General features: G+C 57.1%; 8 protein-coding genes across 8 annotated transcripts; 3 read left to right on the top strand and 5 right to left on the bottom strand.

The window, feature by feature from the left end:
• Positions 1-168: 168 nt before the first annotated feature.
• Positions 169-3,209, top strand: J3D65DRAFT_604611 (uncharacterized protein; the record flags this gene model as incomplete). The annotated part of the gene is made up of 4 exons (XM_066798285.1): positions 169-294; positions 365-474; positions 559-667; positions 708-3,209. The coding sequence occupies 4 exons, from the start codon at positions 169-171 to the stop codon at positions 3,207-3,209; spliced, it is 2,847 nt and encodes a 948-aa protein (XP_066653933.1).
• Positions 3,195-3,869, bottom strand: J3D65DRAFT_444831 (uncharacterized protein). Its single transcript, XM_066796284.1, has 2 exons — positions 3,564-3,869; positions 3,195-3,474 (listed from the first exon to the last, which is right to left on the bottom strand). The coding sequence occupies exons 1-2, from the start codon at positions 3,757-3,759 to the stop codon at positions 3,269-3,271; spliced, it is 402 nt and encodes a 133-aa protein (XP_066653932.1). The 5' UTR covers positions 3,760-3,869; the 3' UTR covers positions 3,195-3,268.
• Positions 3,870-6,182: 2,313 nt separating this feature from the next.
• Positions 6,183-6,459, bottom strand: J3D65DRAFT_630451 (uncharacterized protein). The gene has a single exon (XM_066800832.1). It carries the CDS (start codon positions 6,421-6,423, stop codon positions 6,196-6,198), a length of 228 nt encoding a protein of 75 aa, XP_066653931.1. The 5' UTR covers positions 6,424-6,459; the 3' UTR covers positions 6,183-6,195.
• Positions 6,460-8,667: 2,208 nt separating this feature from the next.
• On the top strand, positions 8,668-9,261 carry J3D65DRAFT_444675 (uncharacterized protein). The gene has a single exon (XM_066796282.1). It carries the CDS (start codon positions 8,789-8,791, stop codon positions 9,095-9,097), a length of 309 nt encoding a protein of 102 aa, XP_066653930.1. The 5' UTR covers positions 8,668-8,788; the 3' UTR covers positions 9,098-9,261.
• A 933-nt stretch (positions 9,262-10,194) lies between these two features.
• Positions 10,195-11,162, top strand: J3D65DRAFT_444634 (uncharacterized protein). Its single transcript, XM_066796279.1, has one exon. The coding sequence runs from the start codon at positions 10,509-10,511 to the stop codon at positions 11,061-11,063; it is 555 nt and encodes a 184-aa protein (XP_066653929.1). The 5' UTR covers positions 10,195-10,508; the 3' UTR covers positions 11,064-11,162.
• Positions 11,163-13,420, bottom strand: J3D65DRAFT_444643 (uncharacterized protein). The gene is made up of 5 exons (XM_066796280.1): positions 13,070-13,420; positions 12,691-12,993; positions 12,382-12,609; positions 12,297-12,333; positions 11,163-12,246 (listed from the first exon to the last, which is right to left on the bottom strand). Exons 1-5 carry the CDS (start codon positions 13,177-13,179, stop codon positions 11,263-11,265), a joined length of 1,662 nt encoding a protein of 553 aa, XP_066653928.1. The 5' UTR covers positions 13,180-13,420; the 3' UTR covers positions 11,163-11,262.
• A 38-nt stretch (positions 13,421-13,458) lies between these two features.
• Positions 13,459-14,767, bottom strand: J3D65DRAFT_444663 (uncharacterized protein). The gene is made up of 2 exons (XM_066796281.1): positions 13,601-14,767; positions 13,459-13,546 (listed from the first exon to the last, which is right to left on the bottom strand). Exon 1 carries the CDS (start codon positions 14,626-14,628, stop codon positions 13,792-13,794), a length of 837 nt encoding a protein of 278 aa, XP_066653927.1. The 5' UTR covers positions 14,629-14,767; the 3' UTR covers positions 13,459-13,546; positions 13,601-13,791.
• A 1,758-nt stretch (positions 14,768-16,525) lies between these two features.
• On the bottom strand, positions 16,526-19,479 carry J3D65DRAFT_646803 (armadillo-type protein; the record flags this gene model as incomplete). Its single annotated transcript, XM_066802297.1, has 3 exons — positions 16,526-16,627; positions 16,681-19,308; positions 19,378-19,479. The coding sequence occupies 3 exons, from the start codon at positions 19,477-19,479 to the stop codon at positions 16,526-16,528; spliced, it is 2,832 nt and encodes a 943-aa protein (XP_066653926.1).
• Between the last annotated feature and the right edge of the window lie 165 nt (positions 19,480-19,644).

Genomic DNA, 19,644 nt, shown 5'->3' with positions numbered 1-19,644 from the left:
ACCATCGACCATGAATGAATAAAGTCATGGGAAGCCTACAAAAGGCTCCAAACTTCCATTATCAGTCATGTCCCTTGTTGACTTGCAGATGTTAAAGATCACCATGAGGCGACAATGCTCTCACAAAGCACAAACTCCCGATCGACAACCTCTGGACCACTTGCCAACATGTCCAAAATGCAAGATACTAACAAGGTGGCTGGGTCGCTGATGGCTCAACTCGCCATGAATGCTCCGTGGGGAGGTGGCGCCGGAAATTACGTCTGCGCTGGCGAATACGCGACAGAAGAATGCGTGTGATTTGCGCAGAAGTGAAGTGGCAGGCATGGTCGCTACGGGTAGGTTTCTGGATGGATGGCCAAAGGGCTGTGAGAGGTGGAGCAGAGAGGCGAGTTCAGGGATTGTGTTTGTTGTTGCTGGGCCTACAGTGAGCGCCGTTGAGCTGGCGAAGCGCGATTGGGTCAACCCGGCCAGGTAGGAAGCTTGCCTGCAGCGGAGCGGCTAGCGAATGATGCTTGCCCGCCATCCTCATCCACCTCTGCTTGCATTGTTTTATAGAAGATTGCAGCAAGTGTTGACATTTGTGTCTTCACTTTTGGGCTTCAAGCGATTTTTGTTCTTCCCTCTCCTCGACTACACCACTATTTTACAACGACCTGCAGCTCATGTGTGGCAGGACAGTATAGCCACCCACCAACCACCTGCAGGATTTCAATTCAAACCCATCACTTCAAGACGAAAGAAAAATGCCACCAGTACCATTGGTCTCAGAGGCTCTCTCCACTTCCTTCAAATGCGCGGAATTCGCCCATCCGCCGCCACACGACGCATTCTTCATGGACGCCGACGCCGACGCCGACGTCCCTCTCCCCAGCATCGAGCGAAACGGTTACGATGACATCGCTTTCAGACCCTCGTCCGCTTCCCTCTTGCTATCTCGCCATGGCAACAGTAGCACAACCACAAGCAGCAGAGCCAGCAGTCCGTCACGCCGCCACAACTTGATGGTGGCAGCAGACGATTCTCGGACTTCTACACCCGCCTCGGATTTTTCGTCGTCGTTGTTATCGAAATATGGTGGTGTAAATGGTTCGGCCGCATTCCACGCCACTGCCACTGCCAGCCCCAGGTCTAGTCTGACGCCTTTGAACGACGCACATGGCTTCAAAACCACGGTGGCGGGCGGGAAGAAGTACCCCGGGCTGCTGCATCCTCATCCGCAGAGACTATCAAAATCAAATCTTGAATCGCCAGCCACACGTCCAGAGAGCGACTACGAGCAGCAGAACCACCACCAAAGCGGTAGCGAGAGCAATATAATGGCACATGCAGACGACACGCATTCGACTACGCCGACGTCTCGACGGCAACACCACCAACACAAACACCGAACGCACAAAAAGCCTTCCTCTACCCATCACTCGTCTGACGCCCGCGATACTCGACCCCTGATTCTCCTGCACGCAACCGTCCTCCCCGTCACGCCCCCAGCTCCCCTCAGCACCATGGCCGCCGCCAACATCCCCTGGCACGTCCGACAAAACTGGCGGCTCCTCGAGCAAAAGCTGTCCGATCCAGTCCTCATGTCGCGCGGGCTCCTACTGCCGCATCCCCGCGACGAGTACGACCTCCTCGAAGAACGGCTGCTCGAGGCGCTGGAGCTCAAGACGCCGCGCGTGTGGCGGTGCGGCCATTTCTACGGGAGCGAAGAGGCTGACGCGGGCAAGAAGAGGGCAGACAGTGCGATCGGGACGGACGAAGAGAGACCAGAGGGTCTGCAGGAGCGCGCGGCGGACTCGTCTCCTGGGTCCAACGCCCTCGACTCGTCTGGCTCCGACAATGGCGACGATGCAGACGACGCGGCTGACGCCCCTGTCTGCTCAGTCTGTCGCGAGCCTCTGCACGTACCGCCGTCGCTCGACCGCGGCGCACCCAACGGCTGGGATATTCGCATCTTCGCGGCCAACGGGCTGATGCGCAGCTCGGCGTGGAGCGCCGCGTGGAGCGAAATGGAGCGCGTCGACGTGGCCGTCACGCCGCTGCTCACGTCGGCGCAACGGCTGGCGCTCGCGGCCCAGGTGGAGCGCGAAGCGCGGCAGACGGAGCAGCTCGAGATGGCACGCGTCGAGGAAGCGCAGCGTGAGGCGGCGGATAGGGCCAAGAATGAAGAGCTGGGGAGAGAGAAGCAGCGGGTGAGGGAGGTGGAGAGGGAGAGAGCGGCGGCGCTGGAGTTGGCCGAGAGGCAGGAGGCTGACAAGCTGCGCTACATGGCTGCTGCGGCGGTGGCGGCGGCGGCTGAGAGGAGAGTCATTGAAGAGAGCGCGAGAGACACGGAGAGACTGCGCGCGCGCGAGGCTAAAGAGCTGCAGTTGGCGAAGAAGAGGGAAGAGATGGAGCGCAGCAAGGCCCTTCTCGCCGAGAAGCAGCAGATGCCGCTGAGCACACTGCTCTGCAACTGCGCCGTCGTTTTTGCGACGGACAGGCGCAACGTTGCTGCTCTTCTCCTGGGCGTCATCGTCGCCGCATTCTGGCTTTGCTTTGGTGGCTCGCCTGCCATCTCTTCCTCTCACGCCAACGCGGATGCGTCTTACGACATTACGCCAATCTCCTCTGTCGATGGCAACGCTGCGAACAGCTCGCTCCTCCTCCCCTTTGACGCGGTACACGCGAGCACTGCGATGATTACGTCGACAGTGACGCTCTTCCTGTCATCTCCCACTGCCTCCCCCTCCACCGCGTCGGTTGTGGAATCAAACACCGCATCCCAAGCCTTCGTATCGAGCACTCCGCCCGCCACCGCCGCCGTCGGAACTCTCGAACCCGCCATGGCCAACGACGAGTCTGCGACCAACATCGCTCACGACGCAGCAGACGGCGGGTCTGAGGGACGCGTTGAACTCGAAGCCAGCCTTGACGAGGACAAGAACGACGAAGTGCCAGACATCCACGACCGCGAACGCGATGTCGTCGTCGTCGCCGTCGCCGCAGTGGACGACACTGACGCATCCGAACCGCAGTGTCCGGCGCCGGCTACAGCAGACGAGGATGCGCTGTTCGGCGCGGTCTCCTTGCCCCTGTGTTCGCTGGACGCAGATGGAGGGAAGGATGAGGACGTCATGAGCGGATGGGAGGGGCAAGAGAGGACAAAGGGATTTGACGATGACGTTGTCGACGACGACGAAGCAGTCCCCGTGGTGGCTGTAGCGTAGACGCTTGTGAGTGCATCCATCAAACCTACATTACACACGGGCAAGGTTCATGTGTAGTTTCAAGATGTTGGCCCATTGAGGAAGGGGTTGGAGAGTTCGAGATTGTGTCGGATGTAGATTGAGGAAGCAGGTGCATAGCCAGGCGTGTGGCCATGGCGTAGCGAGCGAAGCATCGTCGGTTTATGTAGACAGACCAAATTTGATTCATCGAGCAAAAAGGAGCACCGCCAGTGTGCGTGCCACACTGTCCCTATCGCCGCCTGGCCTGGCCAGCTAAGCATCAGTCCATCTCGCTCGCGACGCCAAGGTCCAGGGCCGCAGTCGAGAGCAGGGAGAGAGAGAGAGAGACGATACCAGAAAAAGAAAAGGGATCAAGCACGTGGTTTTGATGTCTGACGTTTGTGGTGGTGGTGGTGTGGAGGAGGTGGTGGTAGGGGAAGCGGGTGCCACGCCGACCCGACTGCCCTGACGGAACGAAAGACAATGACGTGACGGACAAGGAGACGAGTGACCAAAAATGGGAGCACAACACACGCATACGTCCGTACATGGTGGCATCTCTTCACACATGTACCTACCCGCCAGAGACGCAGACCCGGTAGCAATACCGACACGTGGTGGTAGCAATAAAGGTGGTAGTGGTGGCTGGCTGGCTGGCTGGCTGCTGCAGCAGCGCATGGGGCGGGCGAGGGGGTGGTGCCGTTTCCATCTGATGGACTGACTGGGGAACACGGCGGCAATGGCTGGCTCGCTGGCTCGCTGGCTGGCTGGTTACAACCAAATCAAGAAGAAGGACCATGAGGCTAAGTATATTGAGTAGGGAGCGAGCACAGCAAGTGAGGAAGCAAGCAGCCAGAGCGCGTGATGACACCATTGTCGACACCTTGGTCCCAAAAAAAGCCGTTCGACAGGGGAAGAAACAGGGCAGAGCAAAGGCTCGTCGTCGAATGTGATTGCTGAGACGACGGCCAATTTAGAAGACGGCGGCGAATCAATATTTTCGTTGGGGGAGGGGCGGTCAATGATTGGGAAGTCGCGGATAGTGGTGGCTGGCTGGCTTATCGTTGACCCTAACCAATGACGACGAAAACGACGAGAGTGGAAAATGGCAGCACACGCCAGCGTCTCGTTGGGCATCCGGCGTCGCGGTGCGGTTCGGCGCGGCTCTGCTCTGGGCCATGTGGTGTCTGGCCGTCCGTTCTGCCCTACGGCAGGCTGCGCCACAAAAAGGTGTTCTCTTGACTCGAGGCGACTGTCAAATGATGGGTTGAGAATTGGGGAAATACAGCGAATCGAAGGGACGAGCGCGGATCAGGGAGATCCAAGTCAGAGGGGGGTGTAAATGGTGAGTGGTGTGGTGAGGGAGAGAGTCAGGGAGCGCGGGGCTGGGGGAGAGAGAAGAGGGCCTGGTTGCGAGCGAGTCGTGACAGGCTCAACATGGTTGTTCGGTATGGTTGTGTCGTACGATGTTTAAATGACGGGCATATAGCCATGAAGAAGGAAGGTTGGTGGAGGCTGGGCGATGGTGCAGGGGTGGACAAGGGAAGCCGGAGCCGTGGCGTTGAAGAGGCGCGGCGGCTACGGACGTACTGTACAGCACATGGAGGTGGAGGATCGAAGGAGAAGGAGAAGCAGATGGAATGGCTGAAGCGGGCAAGTTGAAGCGGGCGGCGTGAGGTGGGTGAGGGGGGGGGGACTCGGCAGGCGTGGTGCGGTGCATGTCGGGTGAGGTGGGATAGAGAGAGAGAGAGAGTCGACGGGAATCAGGCTGAAGTTCGGTTAGTCCTTGACGGGCGGGGACGGCGCGAGTTCCGGTCCGTCCGGCAGGCTGACTCGGTCGGGACGGGGAGGGAGGCAGAGCTGGCGGGCAGCGGAACGGCAAAAACTCCAAGACGGAGGCTCGGAAATCAAAGACGGGGCTCGGTTCCTTGTCGCTCGAGACGAGGCGCCATGGCAGGGCTGAGGCTGAGGCCGAGGGTCGAAGTCGAAGATCTCTTCGGACTTGTTGGGTCAAGTCTTGTCGTGACCAACGGGCCGACCAAGCGGGAGAGGTACCGTACGTGTCGATAGGGCTGCTCTCTCGGCCGTGCAAGCGAGCGTTACAAGGCGGCCTTGTGGCTGTGCATCGCCTTCCCAAACAGCCCAGAGCCAGTCTCGGCGGGACCCCCTTATCCGGCACCACCGCAGCGACACCAGAACTTCCGTCAGTGCTGCGTCTCGGACACGCCGCCCATGGTTTTTGTCATGGCCAGCCTGGGACCCCACAGTAATCTGCGTGCTTCCTGTTCCGGTCCTGTTCCCCTGCCCTGTCCTGCCCTACGGACACGGCCCCATGCAGCAGCCCACTGTATAGACTTTTGTGCCCTGACCTACCCTGCCCTACCGTGGCGACCTGCCATGGCCCGACCGTGGGGACCCAACTCAACATCGACGTAGCCTGGACTATTCATGACCGAGTGAAGGCGGAACGGAGCGAGTGGAAGCCAACCAAGGTAGGTACAGGTACATGTACGTAGACGCGGCGGGAACCGACGAGAGGCCAACGGAACCGCCGCCGCCGCCGCCGCCTTCCTCCAGCGCAGGTCCGCTGAGGTGCTCGCCTTCTCGGAGCGGCAAGTCCAGATCCGATTCTAACCCACGCTGCCAGGCTAGCCCCTAATGGTCAGATCCAATTGCATCAGGGCGCCAGTGTCCAAGCCTGAGCTAAACAGCGGTGGGATTAGGGCTCAAGTCAATAAAAAGAAAAGAGACACTGCGCTCAAACGCGATTAGTCGACGACAAGGGAAAAAGAGAGTAAATTTCAAAAAAAGGAAAAGGCGATTAATAATGTTTGGAGGCAGCAAATACTATTCATTCTTTTCTCTTTTTATCTTTTTTTTTTTTTTTTTTTCCCTCTCTCTTCGGTTGCAGTAGCGGTGCAGCCCAAAGCTACAACCATGATGGCAGACATGCAGTACCTGCAGCACGGCGCGACGCGATAGAACATTAGAAGGAAAGGAGGTGTATTAACACAACAAAAAAGACGACATAAACCTCTGCCCTACCTACACATGCTAATACTGTAACTTGTTGGAGAGGTATCCGGTGTTGGAGAAAGGGGGGGAATAGAGAGATATCAGGCAAAGACGACGTATGAGGGCCACTAAAACCCCCTACTATATAGTATAGCATTGCTGTAAGGCAAAAAAACCAGAGCACAGTTACCCGTAGCATCTATTATCGCTTTGCTGGCTGGCTGTACTAGGCTATGGTGATGATGATGGATAATGATAGGCATAGGTAGGTGGATTCAATCTAATGGATTCTGCGGGTTGATGCCCCTTACTAAGCCCCCCCCCCCTCCCCCTCCCTCCCCGCTCCGTTAGCCATGTGCCATGCACTGATATGTAAAAATAAGGCTGTACTCTCATCAACTACTAGGAGTAGGCTAGCCATGTTTCCTCTCTCTCCCTCTCTTACTACCCTCTTCCCTCCATCCATCACCCTCCATCACCGTTAATTGCTCTACTTACTATATGGCCTAATCTAGTCGCTTCTGCGCCCTCAGGTCTTCCTACCTATGTCCACGCTTGCTTATCCACCGCGAGGCGGATGAGATAAGCGCGCGAGCCAGGGGGTTTAAGCGGTTACTGCTGAGGCTAGTACATCGGCACCTAATCTTAATGCCCGTCTAACTGTCCTATCTAGCAATGCACCCAGTTGCTAACCGCGTGGTTATAACCGCGGTTATAACCAGTTATGAAATACTAACTAAAATCTACTACGGTTGCAACCATACCAAGGAAGTAAAGAGTTACCATTCTAGGTAGGGGACCTTATATACTATAAAGGAAAATTAGTTAAAATACCTCTCTATACAACTTTTTAAAAATAAAAAACTTAGGACTTAGTGTAAAAAGCCTAAAAGAGAAGATAGAGGTATAGTATATAGCCAAAAAAAAATTCTTTCCTTCCAGAAAAGGGAAGGGTTAGGGGCCCTGGTTAGTAACCACCACAACCACACTTTACGGTTGGTTGGTTTACAACCGGTTATTTTGTATCACAACCGCCAAGCCTGCAAGCCTAGTCCTGTCTTGGACTGTTGTGCTGAGGTGAGTGGGTTCATGAAGGCAACCAGAGGCATTAAGCACTCTCTTGCCGCGAGCGGCGGCGCTAGCCGTGGGTCCTTCCTTTCTTTTCTCTTGCCCCCCCCATCACCCCCCTCAAAGCTACCACGCGCTTACCAATATCCCATCTGCGCTCGTCGCCTGCTTTGATGGTTGCTGCGCTGGCTACATGTACTCTCACTCACTCTCTCGCGTGCTGTTGCCACCGCTTCTCCGCCGAACCACTCATTCGATCGTGAACACCAAGGTGACGCTGGAGCGGACGGTCTCGTGCGCAACAGGCAAGAGGCAGGAAGCAAAGAGGCAAATGTCGGGCACTTTTCCCTTCGGGCGCTTCGGCAAGCAAGCAAGTAATCATGCTCTGCTGGCCGCCGGCGCGCGCGAGCAAGCGAGGGGCGGGGCGACGCATGGTACATGCATTGCAAACATGCATACACACGTTCATATTCCGTACATACATCCAAACAACCCATTATACATGCATATGGGTTGTTAGCAAGCAGGCAGGCAGGCAGGCAGGCAGGCATTTCTTCGGCATGGCATGCAGAAACAGGGGAGAGAGCCACGCGAGGAGCGTCTCTGGAGCCGTTTTCCTTGTTAGCCTCGCGTACCATGCCTACCGGACTGAGTAAGGTACATGTCCTTACAACCTGGGGCGGAGAGGGAGGAGGCGTGGTGACAGCTGTCTGTCAACCAGGCATGCATGCTTCGGACAAACACGACCACGCTACTGTCTGTCTGTCTGTCTGTCTGTCTATCCTTAGCTAACAAGAATCCTCTTCCACTCTTTGCCACGCTCTTCCAACTAGGAAAGAGACGCGAAAAGGCCAACGCAGACCGCGGCGGATCGAGCGAGTAAGAATGAGCCTCGGGGGGGGAGATCGGATTCCGCTCAGTAATCACCACACCACACCGCCGCCGGCAAGCCCGACGCGACGATGCGAAATGCACACAAGACAAGCTCAGAAGAGGGGTGGGGGGGAGGTTTCGGTTTCTGCCTTGGTGCCTGCCTTCGCCCGAGGACACCAAAGAGAAAAAGGTTGGCGGGATGGCGGGAGGAGTTCGTTCAGTGACAGTTCGCTCGTTGAGTTCGACGCCGCAGGGCACTCGCCTGCTTCCTCCCGTGCGCCAATCGCCACATGGAGAGCTTGTTGCCTTGGGCTGCCGCCGGCGTGGGTTGCTGGATGTTGTGTGTGCATGTACAGTTTTGCTGCGAAGCGCGCCACCTGACTGACTGATTTACTGACCCCTTGGGCCCCTGGGGACCCGTGGAAGATGTCTTCCCCATCACAACAGCTGGCGATGCTATTGAAACTTAAAATTCCCATGGCCCATCCCGTGGCGTGCGTCTCTGAGGTCTCGGGAGTTGGACTTGTCGTTGAGAGGCCGGGGCAGGGCAGAGAGGCAGATCGGTTGCCCGGTCCAGTCTAGAAAGACGGCAGTCGTTTGATCCGGTGTCAGGCCACATCCGCATGTCTCTTCTCAAACCTCTTCGCTCGCCGGCTCTCCTCCTGTCCTGCTTGGCCTCGCCCTTCACTTTAGCCTTCCTCGTCCACGCGTCGTCGACCAGCTGCGCGCGCGTCTCAAAAGGCCGAGCAGAGTTTGTCCGCTACAACCACCGCGGCGACGCCATCGCTCGCTCGCCGCCGTTGCCTGTGTCTGCTGCCTCCCATCATCTCATCCAACCTTCCCCTGCCCTGCCCTGCCCCGTCTCGTCTCGTCTCCCTGTCTGTTTGCATTGTAGGCTTCTGCCGCGAACCCGCGCGGTGCTCAAACACTGACCCCTGACGGCCCCCGAGTTTGTGTGCGTCCACGTGTGTCGTCACCATGCCGGTCTGCTAGGAAGGTAGCCGCAGTGGATGGGCTAGGCTGCGCTAGGCTGGCCTAGTCGGCTTGCTCCCTACCTGACCTTGACCTGTTCCTCGAGCGACTGGAAATAGCCGGCCCGAGTGCGAGCGAGCCATCCAAGGACGTAGCTCCGCGGAGCAACGACGCGCAGGGGAGTCATCGAGAGAGCAGTTTGATCGTCTTGTCATCGGCGTCACGATGAATAAACGATTTGGAAAAAGACAAGATGGTGTCGGAGGTGGAGAGAGGGAATCATTAGGATGGTGTGGTGTCGATTAGGGCATTATCATTACTTGTTTTCCCTTCCTTTCCACGTCCGTCATAGCTTGTTCCCTGTTGTTCATCTTGCGCATCGTACAAGTCTGTTGAATGAAAAAACACCACGCGGCTGCCTTTGCCCATCAAATGATCGAAAGAGAGAAGAGACGCGAGTCCTTGCTGATTGCGCTTGCTCCTGCCTGGCTTTGTTTTGCTTTGAAAAATTTCGTGCTTCCTGCCTTTCTGTCTACACTGTGCTCGCCTCAACCCCCTGCCCTGACCAGCTGTAAAACCCACTACTTTGCCTACTTCGCGAATCTGCCTCGATCGCTGTGACCGCAACATCTCTCTCCCACACACCCATGCGTCGAACTTGCTGCCTAGGAACTCGAAAGGGACCGTAGATTTGAAAAGATCCACCCACCTTTCTCCCCTAGCGCCGTGAGAGAGAAAACGCATTGAAAGAAGAAAAGGAAAGGAGAAAAAGAAGAGTAACCATTTACTGAGAAGACAAACGAAGGAGGCTCGAGGTAAAACTCGCTCTAGCGCGCTTGCTTGTTTGCTCGTGCGCTTAGATTCTTTGGTTTTGAGGATGAAAAAGGACAGGGCGTGTCGATAGAGAAAAGGGGAAAGATGGAAGAAAAAAAGAAAGAAAAGGCCCTAGATCGAAAAAGGATAAAAACTCCAGGAAATGCAATCGACTTGGCGCAAGCTCCGGTGAAGGTAGGTGGTTACATGTGCTGTCTCGACTGCCAGCCTCTACCGGACAGGTAATGATGAGTGGTGGCGGCATCCGGATAAAGAGGAGGTAGGTTTGGTGGAAGGAGAAGGTTCAAGGGTTGCGTAATGGTGATGTAAAATGAGACTTGATGATGCGGGGAAAAGAATGGAAAAGATGATGCCACCATGCCAGGAGGCTAGGTCACAAGGATGATGAGATGGAAAAAGAATTTGATGAAAGATTGAGGTGGGTGGAATGAAAGGGGACGAAGATGAGAATGATCACCGAGTTGGCTCTCGGGCAGCCCCATCGCACTCGCGATCCGGTCCCGCAGCACTGGGCGGCAGCAGCCAGCGTGTCCGCGAATGCCATGGAGGTGGCCGGGGCAGCAACAGCAAAGAACCGGCGGTCGCCGTCCCCGGTGCGCTTGTTTAGAGTTTGCGCTTTTGTGCATACGCTTCGGCGACTCCTATAGCCCCCCCGCGTCCGTCCGTTTGTCCGTCCTTGCTTTCCGTCGAATGTCGGGTATGCCAGGCAAGCACCGTCGGTGCTACGTGTCGACCGTACTGGGATCCAGTTGTAGAGGCACCAGACAGCTGGAAAACCGCCGAAAGCTATCAGGAGACATTGCCGTAGGCTTCCACGGCGCCGCGCGGGTCATGTCATCCTTGAAGAAGGCGCGTGGAATGTTCCGAACGATGCGAAAGGGGGCGGAAGGTGGACGAGCTAAAGACAGTCACATTGGGTCGGCAACCCAAGGCCTCATTGGCCATCCAGGCAGACAGCCTTGGACCATGACTCGGCGAGCAAGACAGGCATTGCCAGTCCAAAGCCGCGCTTCCCTGGCCGGAACCCCGGCCGCGCGGGCCGTCCGTCTTGTCTTGTCCAACTTCATATCGCGTCTCTACCCTTGCCCTTGAAGCAGGGGTCTTGATTGTCGAATCTGATTTGAACCGGCGCCGAGTGATGGTGCTGGTGGTGCGGGTAGCCGCCTTGGTGGTGCGGATAAGATCGAGGGCGGAAAGGGTCACCGTGGTGATGGAGTGTGTGTTGAGGAGACTGAAGATCCCTGTGGAAGAAAACGATATCGAAATTTCAGCCTCTCGTCCTTTTGTCTGTCTAGGTCCATACCGTCGGAGTAGTGGCCACGAACCCGCCGGTGTTGTACCCAAGTCCCACGCCACCTCCGCCGCTTCCAAAGCCAAACACAGTGTCGTCGTGTCCGTACCCCAGTGACGTTGCTGCCGGGGAGCCCAGGGGTGACGAGTAGGCGCTGCTGGGCCGCACATAGTCGACGGCAGAACGCGGCACCTCCAGGTATGGTGATCGGGCCTCGGGCATGATTCCTCCCGGCGTCTGGACGTGCAGAGGAGAAGCGGCAAAGGCTGGACTCAAGCTCTGTCCGTAACCATACTCTGCGATTTGGCTTTCAAGATCCAGATTCAGAGTGTCCAGCCCATATGGATTTTGCTCCAGATGCAAGTCGACATTGTGTTGACGATTCCACTCACGCCTCGCCCGGTAGTTGGAGGCCGTCTCGCGAGGAAAGTCCATGAGGAAGGCAACTGTCGGCAGGTTGTGGGCATATCCGTGACCCGCTTGTAACGCATCGATGTATCGTACAATCTCTTCGAGGGGTATGAGGGCGTTGTCGGCACAAAACCAAGCACCGATATCCGAGAAGACAGGCTCTATAGCAACGGCCACGGCGTAGAAAAAGGACAGCACGAGGAGGACGTTGACGTCGCCGCTGCGGGCAGACAGGAGGGATATCGGCACCCAAAACAGCCATTTCCGAAGCGCATAGAGCTGTTGAAACTGATCCTCTGGGGTTTGCGGGGGATTTGAAACGCGCAGTCGCTCAATGTATCCTTTGAGCTGGTCCAGCCACTTGCTTTCCTGTTCGTAGTTGACCAGGTACGGTTGGAGGCGTTCGATGTTGGAGTGTACGAGCTGCAGTGTCGCCAAGTGTCCACGGCGAGCATCTGCGCTGATGAAGGAGGGGGCGTTGTTGGAGAGCGTCTGCGGTGGATTCGATGCTTGTTCGGTGATGTAATCCGAAAAGGCGGATTCATGTCTCCACGACGGCATGGCGCTGGTAATCTACAGCAAGTCAGCAAAGGTCGAGCGAGTTGAGATGAGAGTCATCGCACCGTCTTGATGCCCGTCATCAAAGAAGCCCATCCCCGCCTAATCTCGTTAGCAGCAGTCAAAACACCGAGTTGGCGATAAGCTCACCAGTCCATTGCTTGCCATGATAGCAGCAACGACGAGGCCAGCACGGCGTCCGAGTTGGCCCTCGAAAAGTTGCCAATGGCTTCGTGGAGGCCCTTGAGGGCGATTGCGCCGTGGGCAATGGCCAAGTTCCTCGTCTCGCTCGACTGCGAAATCCAGGCGAGATGGGAAGCGGAGAAGCCGTAGATGGAGTGCATCACAAAGGGATAGGAGGCTGCGAGGCTCAAGAACCTGCAAGGGGCGAGGTTAGTAAGTTGGTGGGATGGTGAATACGAACAAGGCCCAGCCGAGTGGTGCTTTCGGCCCACTTACTGCGGCATATTTCCGGCCCAGATGGTCAACTTGGACGTCCTGCCCCGGAACATTTCGGTCGTGATGGAAGAGAGGTGGTGGATGAGGCGGAGTTCGGTTTTGGAGTAATACATCCATTGGGGCTGGGGATAGACACCCAGTTCCGGAAAGGGGAACTCGCCGGTCTCTTTCCAGATGTCGACCGTGGCCTCGATCTCGGGAGTCCAGAGGAGATTCGGGCCCTGGGCCTTTGGACTGTCCGGAGCAGCCGAGTTGGGGTTGTCGTTGTAGTCGCAGCGGACTTGATGCTTTGTGCAGTTTCGACTGCGGACATGAGTTAGCAACGATGGCAAATTTTTCAGAAAGGAAAAAAAAAAAAAAAAAAGACAAGCTACTGTACCATTGGGGAAATGTCTCGTCGCAGCGAATGTGCCGCTTCTTGCACGTCTTGCAGCCTTTGCGAGACTTGGTGTGGCTACGGCGCGAAGGGCCACCACCGGGACCAGCCATGACGAGAGAGGAAGTAGGAGAGGGAGGAGGCTAAGACCGGGGACGGGGGGTCGGTGATGGTGTTCCGGCGTTGGGGTCGCGGGAAGCAAGGCGGTGGTGAGGGATGGCGATTCCAGAAGGGTGGAAGTTCTGGAAGGAGGACAGGATGGTCGGATACGTCAGTCGGGCCAGAGGTTTTGAGGCTAACGAAACGAGCGTGACGGCGGAAAGCCAAAGCGAGTGTTTGAGTTGATTCGGTGGGCAGGGCAAGCTGAGCAGCCGGCTACTCTTATGGCTTGTGCGAGGTTCCGTAGGGTTTTGCTCGCAGAGGGAGGCGGGCGCAGGGACTGGCCTGCATGTCCACAAATAGAACCACCGCTCGACTTGCCTAGTCAGTAGTCAGCGCGTGCTCGTGGCCGTGTACTGCCTGGCATCAATTAACCTTCTCCACGACCGACGACCTGACGCTCAACGTGACCACCCGCTGCAACGCTCAGATGCTAAGCTCAGCACACGGATCCAGGCACACGGTCCTGTTTCGGGGCGAGGGGACCACGGACCTGAGCAGTGCCCAAAACGGCCTCCTCCGCATGTGTAGTAGAGGCGTGCTGGGCTCATGCTGGTCACCATGACTTACGCCTCAGCCGCTCCATGATGGCTTGCATGAAAGCAGACCGCCACCCCCCAGCGCCTGCTTCCCTTGCGCCCGTCCAACAACGCGCGCGCTGCCCTTGGTTGACTTGGTTGACACTTTTGACAGCCGGGCCAGCCAGCCGGGTGACACGTCTTGCCCTGCCCTGCCCTGCCCTGCCCTGCCCTGCCCTGCCCTCCGCTCTGAGCTCTGACGGCTGAAGGGAAGGGAAAGAAATATAACCAAGCAGCCAGCCAGCCAGCCAGCCAGCCAGCCAGCCAGGCAGTCAGATCGCGTCGAGCATCCGCAGGTGCATGCCACACAGATTCGCTAACCCTTTGGCACTGCAGCGAGCGCCATGCCAAAAATAGCCCTGCCCTGCCCTGCCCTGCCATGCCATGCGCCCATGGCCTGTCTGTCCGTCCGTCTGGCTGTCCGTCTGTACATAGCATGCTGGATGGAAGAGTGAACCAAAATGGCTCTCCGGGCATCCGCGTCGAGGCTTGGGGTTGAGCGGAGGGCACGAGAAGCCAACACAGCCCGCCGGACCAGTCCTTCCATCCATTTTGCTGTCGATCGCACGTCGGGGTCGGGGTCGGGGTCGCGGTCGCGGTCGGGGCAGCGTCGGCCGGCGCCAAGAGACGAACATGAGCGACACGACACGCGCCGTCTGGCGGCCATGTCGCTGGAGCAGGGCTGGCCGAGCAGCGTGGCTGAGCGCTCCGAGTGGGTTGGCGACTGGAGACGTGCGAGAGACTGGGTGTGGGAATGCGAGGTGTAGCACCGGTAAGGCTGAGAATTGCAAGCAAACAATCCTTACCCACCACACAACGTCGCATCGTCAAGTCACCACCTTTGTTTACTCTGTCTGTCTGTCTGTCTGTCGGGGGGCCCGGCTTAGCTGACCTTACTCGCCCGCTCCATGCTCGATTCAGTCTCGCGCGCTGCCAATTGGTCTAGCTGGCTTGGCACCATTCCACATCCCACATCCACACTGCCCATTTTTAGTCGCCAAAGACTCCAAAAACAGCCAAGCCAGCCGGTCGCTACCGTGTGCCATCCCATCCGATGCCATGTGAGCAGAGCCCTCCCCGGAGCGACTGCATCGTCATGTCATCATGGCCGCTCGGAGCGGAGCGCCCGCCGCCATCATCGTCACAACCTACGGAACCCACAGCCAGCTCCATCAGCATCATCATCATCATCATCGTCACGGCACCCGGACCAGACGCAGCGCCACCCTCTCCCGACCAGACCGCGGCGGGCAGACCACCCTACTGTACCGCACTGCACAAAAAAAATATTGGCCAGGTACACAGTTGACCTCTGCGGCGCAGCCCTACCCTGCCACTCCGAGCCTAAGAGACCTGACCCTTGCATTGCCGGCGACTTTTGCTGCCCGTGCTTGCCGGAAGAACCGCCGCATCTCGCTCGTCAGGCGAGCCGCCCTCGGCAACTTTTAGGCACCTTGGGATCCTCGGTCGTCAAACAGACAGAGAGAGAGAGAGAGAGAGAAAAAAAAAAAAAAAAAAAAGGAATTTGGTCGACACAGACGACTGTGCGCTGCCCTGCCCTGCGCTGCCGCTTCAACCTGCACTGCGGCTCCGCAAGGAATGGCCCGCTCCAACCCAACCGCCTCAACGGCTTCCGTCGTGCGTCGGCTGCTCCCCTGTCGCTGAGCGAGACCCTGCTGCCCTACCTGCTGCCCTGTCCTGTCCTGTCCTGCCCTGCCCTGCTACGGCTACCTCTACCTAGTCATGCCCTGGCACCTGGCAACCCAGCCAGCCAGGACGGCTCCATCGTTGTCTTGACTGATGTCAGACTACCGCTCCCGAACTGTAGACACACACTACTGCACTGCACTACTCTCGCCAATTTTCCCACCACTCGCTTCTGTCCCTCGGCAACTTTTGCCTTGTCCATCACTATCGTCACTGTGCACCGTCCCTCCTCCCCTCGGCGCCCAGAAATGGTCATTTCATCAAAGCAGCTCACTGAATCTCCATCGTCTTTTGAGAATGCTATATCGCTTTTTGTTTTGTTGTCTCGTCGTTCCGCTCGCCCTCAACCCACCCCAAGTATGCAGCTGCTAACCAACCGCAAACAAGAAGCAAAAAAGAGACAGGGGAGGGGGCCTTCGGGGGCGGCGTCCTGAACAGACGACCTACCTACTGCTACCTAAGGTATCTACCTACATAATTGACTCATGGTCTAAAAGCTACTAGTCTGCTGCTGGTTCGGTTCCTCCGCCGCTGTCATCAAGAAAAGATCCTACCGTCCACAACTCCTCTCTCGATTCCTCCCGCTGCTGTCCCGCCCCGAAAATCTGATGGACGGATGGATCAAAGGAACCTGACTGCTCCGCGACACCGACCACCACCTGCGCCCGCACATCGCTTTCCCCCGGGGCCTGCCTCGCCACTTGACGTAGTCGACCCCCCTGGTCAGAAAAAAACAAACCCGTCGACTCTTAAACAAGTGCCGACCATGCAACGTGCCTGCGGTGCTCAGCGCGTACAAATGACAGTTCGCTAGAAATCAACCACGAAGAAAGAAGAAGAAAAGTCTATGTATGCCTGTCCCTGGTCCCGTCTCATTACAGTGCCCCACGCTTGCTTGCTCCCAGAGCCAGCCGAATCGTGCATCCATTCGCTGCGTCATCGCTTCGGATCCATCATCCGTCCCCCAGATCCCTCGTCGTGACGTCAACTGTGCATGCCATCAATGGATGCTGCTTCACAGGCTGTACGCCTGCCGCAAAGCCTGCTCCTTCTCCGGCGGCAAGTGGTGTAGGAAGCTGTCAAAGTCCGGAATCATGTTCTTGTACTGCGACAGTGCCTGCTCTTGATCGTCAGCAACCCTTCATCCAAACGTGAACCATCTTGACTTACCCTCGAAAACGGCTCCGCGGGTCCGTCCACCTCCGGCGATGACAGGAAAACTCGGGGTGCAGACGCCATCTCGGCAAAAAATTCCAGCAGGCATTGTTCCATCGCCTGCGGATTGCACAGCACAATGTAAATGAATCCCTTGAGCGCATGTCCCTTTTCGTCCGTCCAGTCCACGTGCTTGATTGCGTTGATAAAAAAGGGCGCAAACGTTCCCAGGTGCGGTGCGAGGGCCTGTGCATTGCCAATGCCCAGTCTGCCCAGCGCGATGGCGGCGTTTTCGTTGAGCGACATTGGCATCTTGCCGTTGAATAGAATCGTCGCGAGTCTTTGCAAGAGCTGCTCCACGTACGGAGCCATGCCCTCCTTTTGGCGCATCGCAATCTCGCCCACTGACCAGCAAGCGTTGTTGACGACGGAGAAGCTGTTGTCCTCGACCTCGGGGACCAAGTTCTCCAGATCCAGCTGAGATATCAAAATCTCGAGCAACGAGGGAAGGAATGGCTGAAGCTGGGGGAAGACGTAGATGGCGCAGTCTCCCAGCAGAGCGTACGCGGATTGGCGCACGTCATTGTTGGGGTCCTTCATGCAGTATGCCAACAGCTCGAGCATGTTGGGCTGCGACGTCGCAACGAGCTCCGTGCTCTTTGGCTCGTCGAGCGCTTGGATAATGGCACTCATCAGGTCCAGGCTGGTGACGAGAAAGTCCTTCTCGGGTTCGTCGAAGCCGGGGTTGTTGGCGGCAACAAAGTACTCCTCGAGGTTCTGATGGATGATGTTGATGCACCTTGTAAAAATGGGTCTCGCAAACGGCGCAAACAAGTCTCCAAGAGCCGATGCGATGTACGAGAGACACTCCAATAGGGGGAACATTTCTCTTGAGCGATCCGAGACCTTGTTCCACCTTTGAATAAGCGCGGGCATAAGAAGGTCGACGAGCTCGGGATTTTTCAGGGCCGGTCCAACGTGCTCGGCCAGGGTCTGAACGCAGTCGTAAAGGATGAACATGTTGCGATCCTTGTACCGGGCAAAGCATTCGACAAACTGCCGAACAATGACCGCACAGTACGGGCTCAGTTGACTGCCGGCCTTCTCCTCCAGGTTTGCAAAAGCTGACGAGGCTGCCTCCTGAACACGCTTGTTGCGGTCGAGCATGCGCTTGAGGATGCCGTCCATCATAGGCTCAAAGTACTGCTGCTGGCCAGCGGGGTCTAGATGCGACGCCCAAGCAGAGTAGCGTCCGAGGGACCAGCAAGTGATCTGGCGGACGACGGGCTCCTTGTCGTTGAGGAGTGTGATGAGGTATTGAGTAAGTTCGGGCAAGTGAGGCTGCACAACCTCCATGCAGCCATCCGCAACGGCTCCAAGGGCCAGGACTGCAGCTTCTCTGTTGGGCCACTCCTGATGCTTGAGGTTGTCCTTCAGGTACGGCAAGGTGACTTCGAAGACGGGCTGATGGAAAACAGATGCCAAAACGTCCAGCGCCGCGGCTGAGCACTTTCTCAAGTTCCACTGGTCTTCTGGATTGCCGTCTTCGTCGTCGTCGTCATCATCAAAGTCATCAACTTCGCCTTCGCTCAAGTCGTCCCTGTCGCCAGCAGTCGCGGGAGCCGCAGTCTTTTCTGGATTCGACGCATCCCCATTTGTTGCCGTTGACCGCCCGGCCTTGGAGTGGGCAAATGTTGGTTTGATATCCTCTTGTCTGTCCTCTTGGTCTGCATCCTCGTTTTCACCCTCCAGTCTCATAATGTCGTCCTCGTTATAGACCATGCTCTCCAACAAGACTGGGACAATCTTGGAAAGGTACGGACCAAGCGAGCTCCGCAAATTGTCGTCCTCTCCTGCACACAGCCAAAATTCCGCGGCATCGAGAGCCAGCTCCGGGTCATCAACGCTGCGCTGTTGGACCAGCAAATAATCGACCAGGCCGTCCATGTGCGGGATGACTCTTTCTGGACTTATTTCCGCAATATGGAGAAAAGAGCGGCAGACGTACTTGCGCACTTCGCTGCTCGGGTCAGTTGCCAGGCGGAATAGGGCCAGGAGCATGCTGTCCAGGTTGTCAACAATCGCGCGGGGCTGCTCTGGCATGAAGGAGTTCAATGCAGCCAACGCATTTGCCCGGACCTTTGGAATGGGGCTGTTTGTGAACTCGACGAGCTTGGGCACGATGAAATCCAAAGGTCTGGTGCCCGAATAGATCTTGTCTAATGCGCGGCGGTTGTCCTCGCAGATTTTGAGAAGTGCACCCATGGCTCCCTCTTGAGCCTGAGGCGAGACGGATCCAGAATCATTGGAGACCAGGGCGATAAGATCCGAGAGAATCTGGGGCCATCCAAGAATACCGCCTTGCCGCACGACCTCCGTTATGACGTTGCCCGCGTAGCCCCGCATTTGAGCATTTGGATCCTGAAGAACGTTGATGACGACGGAGCGAATGTAATCCTTGACGGGGTCGGGAATGGCCTTGTACGAGGTCTTGATGTCGTTTTTCAGCATTATGGCTGCGGCGCTTCTTGCGAGATGGTACTGTTCTGGGGAGAGGTCGACGGGAGCGGGAGGCTCGCCGCTGGACAAGAGGAATGCGAGATAATTGTCAATGTCGGGCGCGGTCTTGGCCTGCTTGAGCATCTGGTCGAGCAAGTGTTAGGTGTGCGTTCAGGGCAAGTGATGATCAGACGGGAGCAAGGGAAAACGCACTATTTCGGCATTCTTCTGTGTTGAGGCATCATGACCGCTCAACGAGTCCTTGAGACACTGGGCCAGTTGCCTCAAGGGCTCCGGCTGTGGTTCCCAAGTCATGGTGGGGCAGGTGTGTTGTGTTGGTGTTGCGCGTTCGCTTGATGGAGGGGAGTAGTCTGGAGTCGATTTGGAGGGGTGGTGGGGCAGGGTCGAGGACGGTCTGAGTATAAATGCTTCGCACGCAAAAAGCCAGTCGCTGGAGATGACAGCTGCTGGGTAGCGGGA

The sequence above is a fragment of the Phyllosticta citribraziliensis genome, assembly GCF_038025025.1.
Source record: "Phyllosticta citribraziliensis strain CPC 17464 chromosome Unknown J3D65scaffold_8, whole genome shotgun sequence".
Lineage (NCBI taxonomy): Eukaryota > Fungi > Ascomycota > Dothideomycetes > Botryosphaeriales > Phyllostictaceae > Phyllosticta > Phyllosticta citribraziliensis.
The sequence above is the reverse complement of the archived record's forward strand: the minus strand, read 5'-3'. Positions and strand labels throughout refer to the sequence as shown.